At 43.7% G+C, this 19954-nt stretch overlaps 1 protein-coding gene across 2 annotated transcripts; it reads right to left on the bottom strand.

The window, feature by feature from the left end:
• Nucleotides 1-206: 206 nt before the first annotated feature.
• Nucleotides 207-14296, bottom strand: TRIM68 (tripartite motif containing 68). Of its 2 annotated transcripts, XM_061380646.1 has the most exons (7): nucleotides 14206-14286; nucleotides 10739-11220; nucleotides 8470-8565; nucleotides 3873-4133; nucleotides 3402-3424; nucleotides 2721-2821; nucleotides 207-2519 (listed from the first exon to the last, which is right to left on the bottom strand). In XM_061380646.1, the coding sequence occupies exons 2-7, from the start codon at nucleotides 11162-11164 to the stop codon at nucleotides 1969-1971; spliced, it is 1458 nt and encodes a 485-aa protein (XP_061236630.1). In that variant the 5' UTR covers nucleotides 11165-11220; nucleotides 14206-14286; the 3' UTR covers nucleotides 207-1968. The 2 variants fall into 2 exon arrangements, with proteins under 2 accessions (XP_061236630.1, XP_061236631.1); XM_061380647.1 differs by lacking the exon at nucleotides 10739-11220 and having other exon boundaries at nucleotides 14206-14296.
• Nucleotides 14297-19954: the final 5658 nt, after the last annotated feature.

Genomic DNA, 19954 nt, shown 5'->3' with positions numbered 1-19954 from the left:
ATGTAGATCAGCTCAACCCTTTGCCAGGACCAGGTGTGTGACTTACCAGTTCATTCCCTTCCAGGCAGATGATGGAAAGTTCTCCCACTCTGTGCTAATGCTCAAGGAGCAACTTGAAAGCATGGTGGGTAGAATGAGCTTATTTCTCCATTTTGGCTTGCTTCACCTCCTTTACATGTGAACAACCAATACAATGAAGTCAGAAAGACAATTTATACTATTCTTTATTACAGGAATTATGTTGCTTCTGCATGTCTCTAACCCGTGTCTACTTTGCTGCCCAATCCTAAGTCAACAGTCACCACCTTCAAGCTTAAACTACATCAGAGGTTGTGTTACACAGCATCAATGTGACAATATGTGTATCTTGTAGCCCCTGAAATAGGCAAAGCCCACAGTTTTCATACGCTTGCCTCAGTTTGATTCCAGCACAACTGTTCCCACTTCATACCCTGAAGACCTATAATGAATTAATTTCACCACACACACAATAGCCCAGATATGGTCTTAATTCACCTTCATTATTATATATAGCTTTTTGTGCCTAGTCCTATTCTTTATCCCCGTGCTTTCCTCCTGCTTTCATTTGTCACAGATTTAGAGAAGATAAAGGCAGAATATTATGTAGTTACTAGAACTATGAACATTCCCTTGGTGACATACAAAGATCCAAATTTTTGCCCAAGGAGATTATGGGTGAGCCTTCCTTTCAATGCATTTGTTTTACATTTTTCTTTGTATTATTTCTAGTCTCTACCCTGATGTCACAGTCCCTGTTCTAACCCAAAGACAAACACATACCGATGTTGAATATATTACAGTGGCCTGAATTTCCCAGGCAGGGCATCTTTCTATTGAAGGGCAGGACTGTCAGAAAAGGTGCTAGGAAACTAAGGCAGTGCTGCAAAGATGCTGGGAAAAGGCAAGATGGGAAGGTCACCACAGGCAAAAGCCATGGCTTGCCTTCCTTGTCCCTGAGAAAGGAACAAACGTTCAGGATGGATCTGAGATATTCACAACGACTCTGTGAGGTAGGAGAGGATGCAGTTACTACGCCCATTTTCCCACTGAGGATACTTAAAATCTTTCAAAGACTGGGGTGTTCAGACCTGAATGTAATGAATGATATGCAGCCATGTGACCTGAGAAGTGAGCTCATCAACTTTGTTTCATTTGAGTGTGAGAAATACTTATATTATCTATGTACTCTTCTCTCCACACCTCTGTGAGAAATAACTGGCTGTATTAAGGCCATTTCAGTTTCTTCATCCATGAAGTGAAAATAGAAACAAAGGTTCATAGGTTTCTGATCCTGATATTAGACTGATATCAGATAGTAAACCTGACTGGGACACAGGTTTACTTAGAGTCTGAGATAGCGACTCGCCCAGCTTGTGCTCAGAGAGGGGACAGCCACTGTTGGGGGATCTGGGCAGTCAGTGACACATTTCTCCAGTTGGGAGGTCAGAGTGCTGGGGTCAAACATGGGTGCTCAGAGGTGGCAAACCTCAGGTGAAGCATCCTCCCGCTGGTGTTGGCACAGTAACCAGCTCTGGAGATGGACAGGATTCTTCTGGTTATTGGTAAACCTGACCCAGTGGGTTTCCTGAAGGTGAGATCTACTTCATTATCCTCATTGAATTATGGTCCTGACACAGATGTGACGAGGGATGTGACCTGCAGAAAGGACTGTCTTGATCCTTAGGACCACTGTGATCCTCACCAAAAGGCTTGTTACACTTCCCACAGGGCTGCAATGCTCCTCTGGCCAAGCCTCGGCTTTTTAACAAGTGATTTAGTGGGAGATGTTGGCCCAGGAGTGAGAGACCACTGGGTCAGGCAGTGGAATCCCTGGGTTCCAGGCTCAGCTCAGTTCTCTGGGCAGGATCACCTCACCAGGGGCAGGGTCTTCCCTTCAGACCTCTGTGGGCCAGGTGAAATTCCAAGGCCTCTGGCTAAAACGGTGGCTTAGTCTTCCCCGTCCAGGGAGCAGATGGCCAGGGGAGCGGTGTTGTTGGCTCCGATGCTGTAGCAAGGGCTGAAATAGGGCAGGAGGCGCCCTGGGAAGGGGTAGTGGGGGAAAGTGAAAATGTGGGAGCCATTGTCAGTCACGTTGTAGAAGGAGATGTCATGAGCCTCATAATCCAGGAAGACTCCCACCCGGCGGGGAGGGACGGGCAAGGATAGGAGGGGGTACTCATCAGTGCCTGCCCGGTACTCATTGCCCTTCCTCAGCCTGATCACCCAGAATCCATAGTGGGGGGATAAGAAGACCACCTCCTTCCGGTCTACGTTCTCCTTGCACACGCCCAGGCCCCATTCGGACCTGTCTCCCACCTCCACCTCCCAGTAGTGCCGGCCCGAGGAGATGCACTGACTGCCCAGGACAATGTTGTAGCGGTAAAATCTTTCAGGGTTGTCGGGTAGCTTCTGCTTGGTGTCTCCATAGCGCACACATTTCCTGTCCTCAGACACGATGAGGCGAGAGTAGGCAGTGTCTGGATCCAGCCGCACATCCGCTGAGGAAAAAGGTCTTGGTTGGTACCCTGACACAGAGTGAGGGGGCTTGGGTGACATCTCTGTGACAGATACAGCCACAGATTTCCTCCATGACGGGTGAGTGTGAGGGTGAGGACAGATGGGGCATCCAGAGGGCACTGGGAGATTTCATTCCTCGGGGAGGGGATCCACTCCCCACAAGCCTGCCCTGCTCTCATTACCTGCATATGTCTTCAGGATCTCTCTGAGCCCCAGCACACGGCAGTCTGTCTTCAGTTCCAGGGAGACTGGTTCTGGTCTCTGCAGACTCCAGGAGTTGCTCCTGGTAGATGGGAAAGGCCTTGGGGTTAGCAATCCTGTCTCTGCCAAAGGGTGGGGCCTTCCCTTAGTACAGGGGAGGGGGCTTGGCTAGGGATGGAGTCAGTGAGCTGCCTCTCCTCACAACACCAGGCAGAACAGGGAGGTGATGATTGTTTGACTGGGCCGAACAGTCTATGGCACAGAGAGATAATCACATTCCTGGGCCGTGGGAAGGGTTAGGTATGACTCTGACATTGGGAGAGGCAGAGGTGCACAGCAGAGGAGAAGGGCTGGTATGCAGACTCAGAGGATGAACGCTCACGCAGACACCTGTAGGCACTCCCTCTCCTTGGGCCACCTGCTTAGGCCACCACACATTTTATAGCTCTCACCGAAATTCTTATTGGTAGTGGTTGAAATGAATTTGACCAAGTAATAATACAAATTAAAAAAAGAAAGATGTTCAAAACTTCTTTATCCAATACAACAGAATAGGGAGAAGGTTACAGACCAGCACCCACTTTTCTGTAGGTACTTGGTCTACGTTCCTTCCCCATTTCTAGCTCTGTCCAGGCCCCACTATCCCAAAGATGGAAACATACCTGTTCAAGACTTCCTGAATACCCTGGAAGGAGAAAAAGAAAGGCAGCACATGAGTATGCCCTATTCCTCAAAGGGACCAGACAGACACAGAGGTCTCTCTATGGAGAGGGAGGTAGAGAGCTGGAGAGGAGGCATGCAGGAGTAGAGGGGAGGCGCCTACAGGAGTGGGCAGGGCAGCCCTAGCCCTCTTGCCAGATTGGCCGACCTCGGGCTCCATCTCAACTCTCTGACCAGAGGGGAGGAACAGGTATGATGCAAGAGCTGCCTAAACGATGCCCATCTAGGAGGCTGTGAGGCCATTCACCAGATCAGGGTATGGGAACAACTGGTATTGATGGTGGGTAACAAGATCCGTGCTGGCTGGCCAAGTGCTGACAGACCCTCTACTGAAGACTAGGCAATCCCCTCTCTCAGAATGCCAGGCTACCTTCAGGTCTGGCTCAGACTTCCCAGGAAAACCTGCTCCTCACCTGCAGCATCCAGCGGACAGGCCTCTGAGACCTCTCTTCCAGCTCTGCGATCATCCTCCATAGGACCCGGCTCTGCTGGATGAGTGCCTCATGATTCAACTCCAGTTTCTGCATGGTCTCCCTTTCCTCCTGCTGCAGGCTGGCCAGAGCTGCAGCAGCCTCCACCTCCAGCAGCCGACCTGGTGGCTGTTTTTTCTTTAGTAATCGCCGATATTTCTCAAACTCCCATATGATGCTCTGCTTTCGGGTTTCCACCTGTATCTGCACAGCCAGGATTCGAAATCAGCACAAAAAACCCAAAAGTTAGTAGAAGGAAAGGTCATAAAGGTCAGAGCAGAAATAAATGAAAAAGGAATGAAGGAGACAGCAGCAAAGATCAATAAAACTAAAAGCTGGTTCTTTGAGAAGATAAACAAAATCTGACAAGCCATTAGCCAGACATCAAGAAAAAAAAGGAGAAGACTGAAATCAATAAAATTAGAAATGAAAAAGGGGAAGTTACAACAGACAACACCAAAATACAAAAATCATAAGAGATTACTACAAGCAACTATATGCCAATAAAAAGGATAACCTGGAAGAAATGGACAAATTCTTAGAAAAGTATAACCTTCTAAAACTGAACCAGGAAGAAATAGAAAATATGAACAGATGAACCACAAGCACAGAAATCAAAAGTGTAATAAAAAATCTTCCAACAAACAAAAGCCCAGGGCCAGATGGCTTTACAGGTGAATACTACCAAAAGTTTATAGAACAGCTAACACCTATTCTGCTCAAATTCTTCCAGAAAATTGAAGAGGAATAAAAACTCCCAAACTCATTCTGTGAGGCCACCATCATCCTGATACTAAAACCAGACAAAGATGCCAACAAAAAAAGAAAATTATGGGCCAATGTCACTGATGAACATAGATGCAAAAATCCTCAACAAAATTCTAGCAAACAGAATCCAACAACACATTAGAAAGATCATATTTATGATCAAGTGGGCTTTATCCCAGGGATGCAAATCAATCAATATGATACACCACATTAACAAACTGAAAGATAAAAACCATATGATCTCAATAGATGCAGAGAACGCTTTTGATAAAATTCAACACCCATTTATAATAAAAACTCTCCAGAAAGTAGGCATAGAAGGAACATACCTGAACATAATAAAGGTCATAGATGATAGATCAGATCAGATCAGATCAGTCGCTCAGTCGTGTCCGACTCTTTGCGACCCCATGATTCGCAGCACGCCAGGCCTCCCTGTCCATCACCAACTCCCGGAGTTCACTCAGACTCACGTCCATCGAGTCAGTGATGCCATCCAGCCATCTCATCCTCTGTCGTCCCCTTCTCCTCCTGTCCCCAATCCCTCCCAGCATCAGAGTCTTTTCCAGTGAGTCAATTCTTCGCATGAGGTGGCCAAAGTACTGGAGTTTCAGCTTTAGCGTCATTCCTTCCAAAGAAATCCCAGGGCTGATCTCCTTCAGAATGAACTGGTTGGATCTCCTTGCAGTCCAAGGGACTCTCAAGAGTCTTCTCCAACACCACAGTTCAAAAGCATCAATAGCAAACATTATTCTTAATGGTGAAAATCTGAAAGCATTTCACCTAACATCAGGAACAAGACAAGGGTGGCCACTCTTGTCACTATTATTCAACATAGTTTTGGAAGTTCTAGCCACAATAATCAGAGAAGTAAAAGAAATTAAAGGAATCCAGATTGGAAAAGAAGAAGTAAAACTGTTTGCAGATGACATGATACTATATCTAGAAAACCCTAAAGATGCCACAAGAAAATTACTAGTGCTAATCAATGAATATAGTAAAGTTACAAGATATAAAATTAATAGATAGAAATCTCTTGCATTCTTATACACTAACAATGAAAACTCAGAAAGATAAATTAAGGACACATTCCCATTCACCATTGCAACAAAAAGAATAAAATACCTAGGAATAAACCTACCTAAAGAGACAAAAGACCTGTATGCAGAAAACTGTAAGATACTGATGAAAAGAAATCAAAGATGACACAGACAGATGGAGAGATATATCATGCTCTCGGACTGGCAGGATCTTGTGAAAATGATTATACTACCCAAAACAATCTACATATTCAACACAATCTCTATCAAACTACCAACGATATTTTTCACAGAACTAGAACAAACATTTTCATAATTTGTATGGAAACATAAAAGACCACAAATAGCCAAAGCAATCTTGAGAAAGAAGAATGGAGTTAGAGGAATCAACCTTCCTGACTTCAGATTATACTATAAAGTTATAGTCATCAAGACAGTACAGTACTGGCACAAAAACAGAAATACAGACCCACACACCCATGGGCACCTTATGTTTGACAAAGGAGGCAAAAATATACAATGGAGAAAAGATAGTCTCTTCAAGTAAGTGGTGCTGGGAAAATTAGGCAGCTATGTGTAACAGAATGAAATTAGAATACTTTCTAACACCATACACAAAGATAAACTCAAAATGGATTAAAAGACCTTAATGTAAGACATAAACTATAAAACTCTTATAGGAAAACATAGGTAGAACACACTCTGACATAAATCACAGCAAGATCCTCAAAGACCCGCTTTCTAGAATAATGGAAATAAAAACAAAAATAAACAGAATCTAATTAAACTTAAAAGCTTTTGCACAGCAAAGGAAACTATAAACAAGGCGAAAAGACAGCCCTTGGTATGGGAGAAAATAACAGCAAATGAAACAACTGACAAAGGATTAATCTCCAAAATATACAAGCAGCTCATGCAGCTGTATACCAGAAAAACAACCCAATCAAAAAGTGGGCAGAAGACCTAAACAGACATTTCACCAAAGAAGACACACAGATGGCTAATAAACACACGAAAAGATGCTCAACATTGCTGATTATTAGAGAAATACAATCAAAACAACAATGAGGTATCACCTCACATCTGTCAGAATGGTCATCATCAAAAAATCTACAAACAATAAATGCTGGAGAGGGTCTGGAGAAAAGGGAAACTCTCTTGCACTGTTAGTTGGAATGATATGGCCACTATAGAGAAAAGTATGGAGATTCCTTAAAAAACTACGAATAAAACCACCAAATGACCCAACAATCCCACTACTCAGCATATACTCTTAAGGAAACCATAACTGAAGACACATGTACCCCAATGTTCATTGTAGCACTATTTACAATAGCTAGGATATGGAAGCAACCTAGACGTTCATTGACAGATGAACAAAGAAGTTGTGGTACATATGCACAATGGTATATTACTCAGCCATAAAAAGGAACACATTTGAGTCAGTTCTAGTGAGGTGGGTGAACCTAGAGCCTATTATACAGAGTGAAGTCAGTCAGAAAGAGAAAAACAAGTATCATATATTAATGCATAGATGTGAATCTAGAAAGATGGTATTGATGAACCTATTTGCAGGGCAGCAACAGAGATGCAGAGACAGAGAAGAGACTGGTGGACACGGTCACAGAAGAAAAGGGTGGGATGAATTGAAAGAGCAGCACTGAAACATATACATACCATTTGTAAAACAAATAGCCAGTGGGAATTTGCTATATGAAGCAGGGAGCTCAATCTGGTGCTCTGTGAGCAGAGGGGAGGGATACGTTGGCAAGTAGGAGAGAGGTTCAAGAGGGAGGGGACATATGTATCCCTATGGGTGATTCATGCTGATGTATGGCAGAAACCAATACAATATTGCAAAGTAACTATCCTCTAATTGAAAAAAAAAAAAAAAAGAAATCAGCACAGATACTGGTTGTATAAGGGCCACCCAGGATTGAGGACACTGGCATGTACATATACACACACTCTGAAATGTTTTGGTACCAACTGTGTGCCAGGCACTATAAAGGCAAAGATAAAGGATATTTTTCCTACTTTCCTATTCCCACAGCTCCAGGACATGCTCCTTAAGTCCCTATTACTAACTCTTATTAACCCCAGTAGGGCTCAGGATACTATCTTGGCACTCTATGTTCTAGATCGGTTTCCATTTTCAGAATAATATATTCTGTTTTCAGAAGCATTACCCTTAAGCCTCTAAGACAGTATAAAATTACACTGTTAGTTGCTTTTGTTTCTTACTGGTGTCATATCAATTCTTCATGCTGTTTTAGATTGATTCAATGCTACCTCCCGTTGATTGAGATAGTTTGACAGTTATAGGCCTCGAGTTTATTTCCAAGCTGATTTTCCAATATTTTAATTACTTAACTTTTAGTAAATATGCTTTAGCTGAGGAAACAGAAACAGAAACTATGCTCTACTAAGCATTAAACAAGTCACACCTCTGTGAGCTAAAGTACATGTGAGTTATGCACTTTTCCATTCTCACATATGCAGATATAAACCCAGAGGTTCTCCCTATATCACATTCAAGGAACTTCAAAGCAAGTGGCTCCAAGGTTTGCTTAAAGCTGCACACCCGGTACAGAAAGCTGTATGAGGACCCCAGGCTTTCTGACCTCAAACCCCATATTCTGCCTCACAGGGATAAGGAGGGGGCCATGAGGAAGCCAGCTTCAGGACAACACAGGGACCATACAGACTCTTTTCCTCAGGGGGCAACTTGCCTTCCAGTTGGCAGTTCGTTTCCTCTCACCAACTTCCAGCTTCCAGGCCTCTTCCTGCTCTTTCTTCAGATGTTCCAGAGCCTCATGGAGTTTCCACTGAAAGAGATAAAAACCTCATGAGACCACCTTGGGCAGCCTGCGTGGATTGCCAGGCTTCCAAGCATTGGCAGGTGATGGGAAAACAAGCATTCCTCAGAGGATGGGCCAGAACGGACGCTGGGAGAAAAGGGAAGCCACAGAAGATTCCTGCCCAGATGACAGCCAAGGTCTTTCCATCTGAGAATCATTTAATCTCCCACTTAGTCTCTAAGTTTCTGTAAAGTAGAAGAAAAGATCTGTTTCCAACTTTGCCAGAAAACTACCTTGGACTTTTCCTATGCATGACTCTCCTCATACTCTCCTGTCTTGTTACCCTACAGCCTCCTAAACATTGTTAGTCAAAGTGTGGCCCAAGTGTGTCAGCAGCATCAGTATCACCTGGGATCTTGTTAGCAATGCAGGACCTTGGGCTTCACCCTGCTGCTACTGCTGCTAAGTCACTTCAGTCATGTCCGACTCTGTGTGACCCCATAGACGGCCTCCCACCAGGCTCCCCTGTCCCTGGGATTCTCCAGGCAAGAACACTGGAGTGGGTTGCCATTTCCTTCTCCAATGCATGAAGTGAAAAGTGAAAGTGAAGTTGCTCAGTCGTGTCTGACTCTCAGCGACCTCATGGACTGCAGCCTACCAGGCTCCTCCGTCCATGGGATTTTCCAGGCAAGAGTACTGGAGTGGGGTGTCATTGCCTTCTCCGGGGCTTCACCCTAGACCTCCCTGAATTAGAATCTGAATTTTTGCAAGATCCTTGCTTGGTTTATATGGACGTTAAAAGAGTACTATCTTAGATACTAATGCAAGAGATTACTACTGGAAAGCATAAAGTAATCTTATAACAATATCAACCATTTTATTAAAGATTTACCAATAAAACTGAGGCTTAGAGAGTGATCTATTCAAAGTTATTCAGCTGGTAAATGGCTGGGCTGGGATTTAACTTAGCTCTTTAATTCTTGTGTGTAAGGTATATTGCCTCCCTATTCTAACACTTGCAAAACAAAATAAACTCTTAATTTTTCAGAAATTCAGGGATTCATCTAACACTTTTACCTTCTAATCTCAACTTTAAGAATTAAGACCAGTAGAGGATCAATGTATCACAGAATCATTGGGATAATGATTCTGATAAAGATGTCAGCCTGGGTGTTCACTGGAAGGATTGATGCCGAAGCTGAAACTCCAATACTTTGGCCACCTGATGCAAAGAGTTGACTCATTGGAAAAGACCCTGATGCTGGGAGGATTGGGGCCAGGAGGAGAAGGGGACTACAGAGGATGAGATGGCTGGATGGCATCACCGACTCGATGGATTTGAGTTTGAGTGAACTCTGGGAGTTGGTGATGGACAGGGAGGCCTGGCGTGCTGCGATTCATGGGGTAGCAAAGAGTCAGATATGACTGAGCGACTGAACTGAACTGAACTGATGGACATCTAAGGAAAAAGAAGTTAGAAGTCAATAAGGATAGCAAAAAAAAAAGGAGCAGTGTGTGTGTGTCAGAGATGGCTTTCCCCACATCCCCCCAATAAATAAAAGGTAAGGAGATGAGAAAGAACACTAGGTAAGGAGAAAGAAGACTTGAGTTCTAGTCTTTGAGCTTCCTTTCACTAACGTAAGCCCAAAGGGACCCTACAACATGAGATCAGACAATCTAACTCAATCCTAAATGACTCTGCCATGGTCCTTACTAGCTCTAAAACCAATGATCATGATCTCAGATTTCCAAGCCTTCATTTCTGTCTATAAAATGAGGAGTTTAAAGTGACTCACCTGATATCAAAAGATTATTTGTGGCATTGCTAGGAGTTTGCAGGTTCTAATAGGTACAATCTTGATGACCTCATCCAAGGCACCCAGAACCCCAGCTAACCCAAACTGGTCTCCCTCAAATTCTCAGTAAGGATAGCAAGTTTGGGTTAGGCATTAAGGCCTGTGGGATCAAGAAAGGGGTGGGGGTAGGTTTGGAAGTGGGAGGGAAGGAAGAAAGGTCATAAAAGCAAGGAGAGGTGCAGCTCACTGGATCAGGCACCCAGGACCTGATGGTGTGAGAAGTCAAAGGAATCAGTTCTCATCTTGTCTCTGGGGCTCCCTCTCAAGTTCTTGATCTAGAGATAGCCAAGCGAGGGGTAGGGGAGAAACTGGATTGGGGATGGGGATTGGCCTCCATCTCCCACCTTATAATCCCAGGCGACATCCTCCATGGGCACGACACTGTGGGTCTGATGTTCAGGGGACCGGCTGCAGGCCTCACACACGATCAGGCCGTCCTCTTTGCAGAACATCTTCAGCTGTTCTCTGTGGGGCTCGCACACGTCAGCCCTCAGCCCCATTCCAGGATGTAGCCCCAGCCGGCGGACTTTTTCCACAACATTGGCCAGCTGCCAATTAGGCCGCAGGTTCCTGGGCTCGATGGGAGCCCGGCACAGGGGACATGAGTAAGCCCAGTTCTGGGATTCTCCTGGGACCTCCCAGAGTCCTAAGAGACAGCTGTGACAGAAGCTGTGGCCACAGTCGATGCTCACAGGCTCCTTCAGGAAGGTCATGCAGATGGGACAGGCCACTTCTTCTACTACAGCTTCCATCAATGTTGTGGGATCCATGGTTCCTGTCACACCCTCCACAGAACATGAACAAAACCAGGCGGAGGCACTGAAGGCTGAGAAGGAAAGAAACACAAATAAGAGAAAAAGGAGCAGAAGAGCAGCGGGAGCCGTAACAGGAATAGGTAGTGACTGAAAACAACAGCTGCCTCATTTGGATCTTTTATGGTGGTGGTTTAGTCACCAAGTTATGCCTGGCTCTCTGTGACCCCATGGACTGTAGCCTGCCAGGCTCCTCTGCCCATGGGACTTCCCAGCCAAGAATACTGGAGTAAGTAGCTATTCCCTTCACGGACCCTGTTTAATAAGCACTGGCCTTCCCAACTGAATCTGACTGAGTCACATTTCTCACATCACAGAAGGGGCCTTTGGGGATTTCTGAGAATTGGGATGTTGAGAATTCTCGTTTCCATTTGCCTGATCATCTCTGACCTCCTCAGGGTTCACTGGCCAGACCATTCTCACTCTACCTCTATCATGCTCTGCAGAGTAACATTATTCCTCTTGAACTTGGGTGAATTCAAGAGAACTTAGCCATGTGGTGTTTCAGTAGCCAAACTAAGGTCAGAAATACCCCCAGCCTCACTCTCCAGGATGTTTCTATGTATATTTACGTCAAGATGCAGAAAAGTTAATATGCTAGAAGCCCATTGCCTATAGGCTCATTTTGTTTTCTTGTGATGCACACTGAAGTGTAAGGAAACCACCAATATTTCCCCACCTCCTGTAAACCTCTGCCCACTTTTCCACTGCTAACATCCACTCAGATGCCAAGACAATTTCCTCAGTGATATGTTAGAAGCAGATATGGATAAATAGCCCTTGGAAGATAAAAACAAAGGTCATCTGATGATAATTAAACCCATTATTGATGATTCACTACTCCAGCAAGAGACCTGAGATTTCTGCCCAGGCTATATGTGTATACAAAGGAACAGTGGTAGGCTCTTGGTACAGCTGGCAATATGTATTTGTTCACTGTGCAAGTGTGTATTACCCGCTAGTCTATAAAGGGAAAAGCCCTGATGGTCTTAGTCACCATTGTATCCTGAGGACCTAAACAGTGCCTGCCATGCAGTACTGCTACATATAAATATTTGACCTAGACACAGAAAATAGTTCCTAAACCCCAAATGCTTTTATAACTAGTTAGGGAGTTGAGAGCATACTATACGTTAGTAATAATAGCAAACACTCCTTGAACATACTATATGCCAGGCATTCCTTTCCTTTGAGCTTTTTAAATGAACTGACTCAATGTATTTCACAACCCTAAGTAGAAATCATTACTCTACTCTTATCATATTACAGATGCTTGGTCCTGGGCTCCATCATTCTATCCTGGGCAAAGTATCTAATCTCTCTAGCTTCAAGGACAATAAAAATTCAACAGAACAGAGAAATCACGGTGGTTTAGGGTAGTTCAGTAAGGCTTCCTGCAGAAGTGGGGCAATAAGTAGATTTTGAAGGACTGTTACAGGCAATCAGCAGGTCTCGCCTTCTCAATGGCCTCCCTGCCTCTTGCTTTTCCTCCTCCCACTGTCACTACCACACTGTAGGATCAGTGTCCTAAAAGCTTGTCTTACTGTCACTAACCTACCGAACAGCCTATCCTGGTTCCCCAGGCCTCATTCCAACAGGAAGTTCCCTCTTGACGCTGAAACAGCCCTGTCAAGTAAACGGGGAAACTTCCACACTTTCTTGCAGACCCCCCATATCCATTCATTCCATCCCACTTGGATTCCTGCTGTCCTTCCAGCTTGAAATGACCTCCAAATTCCTGCTCTGAATGTCATTTGACATCTATGTGTCTTACTTGCCACAGTACAAGTTTCATGACGATAGGGACATAATCTGTTTACTACCACATTCTCAAGGCCAAAAACAGTGCTCAAATATTTTTGAATACGTGAGAATTAAATGTAAATGTTGAGGTCCACCTGTTAGAAGGCCGTATATGAAAGAAACATCAACACCCTCATCTATAACGGAGGGGCACCAAGAGATACCAGCTACACAACAGACATTGATATCTATGATTTATAGCTACAGAGGACCAACAAATGAATAAAAATAGCTACTGAAAACTGAGAAGATGGTAGCAGAAGGGAAGTCGGGTAAATACCAAAATGATAAATCAAGAAAATAGGATGGAAGCATCTTATTTAGAGAGCCATCACTTCAGTTCAGTCGCTCAGTCGTGTCCGACTCTTTGCGACCCCATGAATCGCAGCACGCCAGGCCTCCCTGTCCACCACCAACTCCCGGAGTTCACCCAGACTCACGTCCATCGAGTCAGTGATGCCATCCAACCATCTCATTCTCTGTCGTCCCCTACTCCTCCTGCCCCCCAATCCCTCCCAGCATCAAAGTCTTTTCCAATGAGTCAACTCTTCGCATGAGATGGCCAAAGTACTGGAGTTTCAGCTTTAGCATCATTCCTTCCAAAGAAATCCCAGGGCTGATCTCCTTCAGAATGGACTGGTTGGATCTCCTTGCAGTCCAAGGGACTCTCAAGAGCCATAGAAAGCTCTAAACATAAAAAAGTGATGGCCTCTGCAAGTCTCTGCAAAAAAAGGATTTAGGGCTAGTAGCTATTGCCTTATTATTTTGTTTTTATTATACACAAATTCCTCGGACAAAACTTTAATTATGAAACGTTTAATTGCTTCAACCTTGCGTTTAGCAGAACCGGGCCCTCAAGGAAAGACGTTTGAGAGGAAAGGGGGCGGAGCCTGAAAGAGACTCGAGAGGTGGGACCAGAGAGGGAGGTGGTGACCTCCGCGATTCGGGAGCAGAGGGGGATGGTAACTTCCGGGGCACAGGATGCCAGGCAGAGCGCCAGGGCACAGGGCGGGTGAGGGCAGAGTAAGGCTGATCGCTTGCAGGACCTCTGAAGAGGCACAACTGTCTACCCACCTCCCTCGTCACCCGGAACTAGCGCTTCGAGGCGGAAACCGAAAATGGAGACGCCCAGTTGGTTCCCATGGTCGAGTCTCCGCAGCGTCCGAAGCGCTTGGCCACGCCAGAGAGGCACTTACCGCTGGCCCGGAGACGAAGACCTCAGCGGCGTCCACCTCTTCGGCCGCCTTTCCCGCAGCGCTCTGAGGCCCCGCCCACAGGGAAGGAGCCAATGAATGGCGTGCAGGACCTGGCGTCGGGATCCGCCTCTCCGGCGGCATCTTTGGGGAATCAGCCAATCACAGATAGGGATCGGGAGAATCCTAGCCAGTCGGAGCAGGGGACAGGGCTGCGCCCACCTCTCGCCCATACGGTGTATTTTGTGTTTTTCTGGCCCCTTCCCCTACTCAGAACGCTTTAAACTGTAGAAGGGCCCAGGAGTCAGTCGAGGACCGGTCGAAGGGGTGAAACTCCAGGATGAGGCCGTTCAGGCTAGGCAGTAGCAGAAGCCCAGTTAGCCCCCGGGTCAAAGAACCCCTTGCGTCTTACGCTTCCGCTCTGGATGACTAGTGGTTCTTCTGGGTGAACGTTGTTCCTTCCAGGTGGTAGCCCTGGACCTAATAGTATTCCTTAGCCAGTTTTCTACGTTAAACTCAGCACCCTATGAGATCAATCAGGTCTGGTTCTGTGACCCAATTTAGTGCAGGGCTGGACACTGAAAATGCAGTGGACTTTGTAGTTTCCTGCAAGATGAGCGACCTCTCCTGGCTCCAGATGGTGGTTTCTCATTAAAAAAACCCTGGGCTTTCTGGCAAGCTCTTATCCTTCAGTACTTCAGCAGGCAGCCTCTCATCACTATTGCCACAACCCCGCTTTACAATTAGAAACAGATGGTGGGAACTGGCGGAGTGTAAGTGGAATTCCTCTTTCGAAACTTCTATAGAAATTGGAAACAAAACAAAAGAAAACAAAACAAAACAAGGGGTGCTCGACCCTCACAGAAACACATAGACTGCTACTTAAGGTGATGATTTCTTTGTAGTCTCTGCACCTTGTCCTTTACCTGATACTTCAGTATTTACTGGATAAGCAAATAAAGGCACACACTGTTTGCATTGAAAATAACCAGGAAATCCTCCCAGTTGAAGCGTAGTTCAAAGTGATTTTCTTGTTGGGACTAATAGACTCTGTGGATTTTCATGCCAAGTCAGGGCTCAGGACGTGGTTTAAATTCTGAAGGGTGAGGCCCAGAAAATTCCTGAAACTAATGAGGCCATGAACAAAAAAAGAAGAAAAGAGGTAGTTGAGGTCTGAGCTGTACTGTACATCTCACTTGAATCTGGAGACATGGCTGCCTAACAGAATAATAAATGGATTAATTGAAATAGGACACTTTCAACATATTTTGAGCACTCACTTTTTATACTTTATGCTGGGTTCTGGAATTATAACCATAGGCCACAGACTCTGTTCAAAAAACTCAAATTGGTTGTAAGTTGGCCTTTAAACATTGCAGGGGCCAATTGTACAGTCAAAAATCTGTGTATAATTTTTGACTCCCCCAAACCTTAATTGCTGGTAGCCTACAGTTGACCTGAAGTCTTACCAATAACATAAAGTCAATTAACATATTTTGTATTATATACTATAATCATGATAAAGTAAACTAGAGAAAAAATGTTATTAAGAAAATTATAAGGAGAGAAAATGCAGTTATTTTACTATGCTATATTGACTGACATCATAACTTTACATCTGTTTACAAGATGAACTATCTATCAGTACCTTCATCAGTGGGCTTCCCTGGTGACTCAGTGGTAAAGAATCCACCTGCAATGCAGAAGCCACAGGAGATGAGGGTCCAGATCCTTGGAGGAGAACATGGCAACCCACTCCAGTATTCTTGCCTGGAGAATCTCATGGACAGAGGAACCTGGTGGGCTACAGTCCCTAGAGTCACAAAGAGTCAGACACAACTGAAGTGACTTAGCAAGTATGCACCTACATCAATATTGTCTTATATGATATAAAACACTGTAGATGTTAAAGATATTATTAACATTAGACATAAAAATCAAAAGATAACATGAAAAAGAAACTAATATTTATTTACAGTTATAACAATTCATGGATAACAAGCAGCAATATGATTGCTTTTTGGTAGACTGGTGTAATTGATATGATTGCTTCACTGTAGCCTATACACTAATGAATGAATTGTTATAAAATTTTCATAGCATACAGTATTATCAGTCAGTCAGTCAGTCAGTTCAGTCGCTCAGTCGTGTCCGACTCTTTGCGACCCCATGAATTGCAGCACGCCAGGCCTCCCTGTCCATCACCAACTCCCGGAATTCACTCAGACTCACATCCATCAAGTCGGTGATGCCATCCAACCATCTCATCCTCTGTCGTCCCCTTTTCCTCCTGCCCCCAATCCCTCCCAGCATCAGAGTCTTTTCCAATGAATTAACTCTTCGCATGAGGTGGCCAAAGTATTGGAGTTTCAGCTTTAGCATCATTCCTTCCACTGTTAGTGAGAATGTAAATTAGCACAGCTATCATGGAAAACAGTACAGAGGTTCCTCAAAAATTAAAAAAAAAAAATAGAATTGCTACGTGATCCAGATATTGAATGGGTCCTTTTTGAGATTGCATCCAAGTACTACATTTTGGACTCTTGTTGACTATGATGGCTACTCCATTTCTTCTAAGGGTTTCTTGCCCACAGTAGTAGATATAATAGTCATCTGAGTTAAATTCACCCATTTCAGTCCATTTTAGTTTGCTGATTCCTAAAATGTCAACGTTCACTCTTGCCATTTCCTGTTGACCACTTCCAATTTGCCTTGATTCATGGATCTAACGTTCCTATGCAATATTGCTCTTTACAACATTGGACTTTGCTTCTATCACCAGCCACATCCACAACTGGGTATTGTTTTTGCTTTGGCTCCATCCCTTCATTCTTTCTAGAGTTTTGTCTCCACTGATCTCCAGTAGCATATTGGGCCCCTACTGACCTGGGGAGTTCCTCTTTCAGTAGCCTATGATCCAAAAATCCCACTTCTGGGTATATATCTACAGAAAATAAAATCACTACCTCAAAAATATATCTGCACCGCCATGTTCACTGCAGCATTATCTATAAAAGCTAAGACATAGAAACAACGTAAGTGTCCATTGACACAAGAATGAATAAAGGAAATGGGCTTTTATTAGTGGAAAGTCCTTGGCCCCATTGTCTACTCTGTACCAATATCACACTTTCATAGTTATTATACCTTTATAATAAGCCCTGATATTTGATATAGCAAGTCTTTCCACATTGTTCCAATATTTTGAGTGTGGTGGCTATTTTCAGCAATTTACATTTTGCTATAAATTTTTAATTAAGCTTGTCAAGTTGTACAAAATGATCTGTTAGGCTACTACTGAGATTACATTGAATGTTTTGAAAAATTGGGGGATATAATTAAATTCTTCAATTAAATTCCATTTAATTTATTCTTTTGGAGATATACACACATATATAAAATCACTGCTGCTGCTAAGTTGCTTCAGTCATGTCTGACTCTGTGCGACCCATAGATGGCAGCCCACCAGGCTCCCCTGTCCCTGGGATTCTCCAGGCAAGAACAATGGAGTGGGTTGCCATTTCCTTCTCCAGTGCATGAAAATGAAAAGTGAAAGTGAAGTCGCTCAGTCGTGTACGACCCTCAGCGACCCCATAGATTGCAGCCTACCAGGCTCCTCCATCCATGGAATTTTCCAGGCAAAAGTACTGGAGTGGGGTGCCATTGCCTTCTCCGATAAAATCACTAAAATTAGTGATAAAATCACTAATCCACAGATAATGATTGCATGTGTTTTTCTAATTCTCATACCATATATTTCTTTTTCTTGTCTTATTTCAAACTATTAATGTAAAGACTTATTTTAAAGCCATGTTCTCTTTTCATGAGGGCTATCTGTGGCCTTGTGTGGCTTTGTCCACCAGTGTTTCCTAACAAAAAACAATGGCATTACTCATCTGCAAAAGAAGCTTGGATACCTTTGGAAATAAGAGGACATTTTCATACAGGAAAGATTTCTTTGTAGAACCAGTACGTACAGTGAAATGTAAGAATGGTTAGTATGTGTAGGAGAGACATAGAGCTTGACTATGCTAGACAAAGCAAGTGCTTGGAAGTGAGTGTAAGAAAAGAACTTTCATTTGAGGAGCAGAGAGAATTCCAGTGTAGGATCTTGTTGAGGGACACTTGGTGGGTCATGATATCAATTGGGAATTATTATCAGCAAGTTTATATAATTTAGCACCTCTTAAGCCAAGAATTTGAGTATATCTCTGGCCAGAGGTCTCCATTATTGGTTGGACATTTTAACATTTTGTGTATGTTGAATGATTTTTTTCTTTAGAAAAATATTGAAACAAAAATATAAGGATATACTACAATTTTAAAAGTTCACCTTACTCAGTAAAATACCATTCTTATTACTATAATAAGTGAAAAAAAAATGCTTTAAAAGTGACCATGAAACCCCTTCATTCAAAAATTGTGCCAAGTTGATGCTACTAAGAACAATTTAAGGGATCTACCTGTTACACACACCTTAGTTGAAGTAACTGAATTGTGAGCTATGAGTGAACATCAATGAGGACCAATAACTTCTGCATTAAGAGTGAATGAAAGAGTACTCTGTAAATCTCCCCCTTTAAATATACACATTAGTGTCCATCTCCCCCCCCAAAAATAGGAGGATAAGATCTGCTTAGAATTATGGAGACTAATTAATCTCATAATGTTAAAGGGTTTATTTGAAACAAAGGGAAAAAGAGTCAAGTGATTCCATCAAAATTAGGCCTCAGGAAAGATCTTTCTAAGGAAGGAGGTTTAAACAGATATCTCAAAGCTAAAACTTAATAAAAACAGGGAGGAGGGTGAGTATTTTTACCATAAGGGAAAATATGTGAAAGTTACAAGGTGAGAAAGCCTGGCACTTTGAAGCAGGGGGCCAATTTCAAAGTGTCTGGGACTTGGCACTCAGACAGGGAGTTAGAGTGATTAAAGATGGAATGGAAAAGTGCACAGAGATGGCACATGAAAGCTTTAATAGCTATATTATGAAATGTGAATTTAAACTTCCTATTCTAAAATCAGTGGGAAGATGTTATGAACTGATATGTGTTTGGAAGATCACACTGGTGGACAATGAATTGATGGCAAAGATATTCTATGAGGCTGGCAGGTAAACAAATGATTCTGATGATCTAGGCAGAGATTATCTTGGTTAGGAGGCAAAAGACATGGACAAAAAGAATCTGATTCACAAGATTTCCAGGAAGTAAATTAAAGAGAACTTGGTGACTGATTGGATGGGATCAGAGAGAGGTAAGAGAGAGCGAGAAGGCAGAGATGATGGATTCTAGGTTCCTGGCTGAGGCAGCAGACACAGAACAGAAAACACAGACTAGAGGCACAGACTGAGGATCAGAGATAGTGAACGTGGTTGGAGGCATTGAGTTTGGGATGCCTGAGGGATGCTTAAATAATGTCCAGTAGGCATGACCATGTCTGGAGTTTAGGGTGTTGGTTTGGACTGTTTGGGGGATGATATGGGAGCAATTAAGATTTCTCATGGTCACTGTATAGAGAGGGAAGGACAGAGGGTCTACCTGGGTCACAGCATTGAAGAACTTCACTACGAATATGAGAAATAAAGGACTCTACTAATTGGCAACCCACTCCAGTGTTCTTGTCTGGAGAATCCCAGGGGCGGGGGAGCCTGGTGGGCCTGCCATCTATGGGGTTGCACAGAGTTGGACACGACTGAAGTGACTTAGCAGCAGCAGCAGCAGCTACTAATTCCATCCTGTTGACATTTACT

The sequence above is a fragment of the Bos javanicus genome, chromosome 15, assembly GCF_032452875.1.
Source record: "Bos javanicus breed banteng chromosome 15, ARS-OSU_banteng_1.0, whole genome shotgun sequence".
In the NCBI taxonomy this organism is placed as follows: Eukaryota; Metazoa; Chordata; class Mammalia; order Artiodactyla; family Bovidae; genus Bos; species Bos javanicus.
Note: the sequence above shows the minus strand (reverse complement) of the source record. Positions and strands in the feature narration are given on the sequence as shown.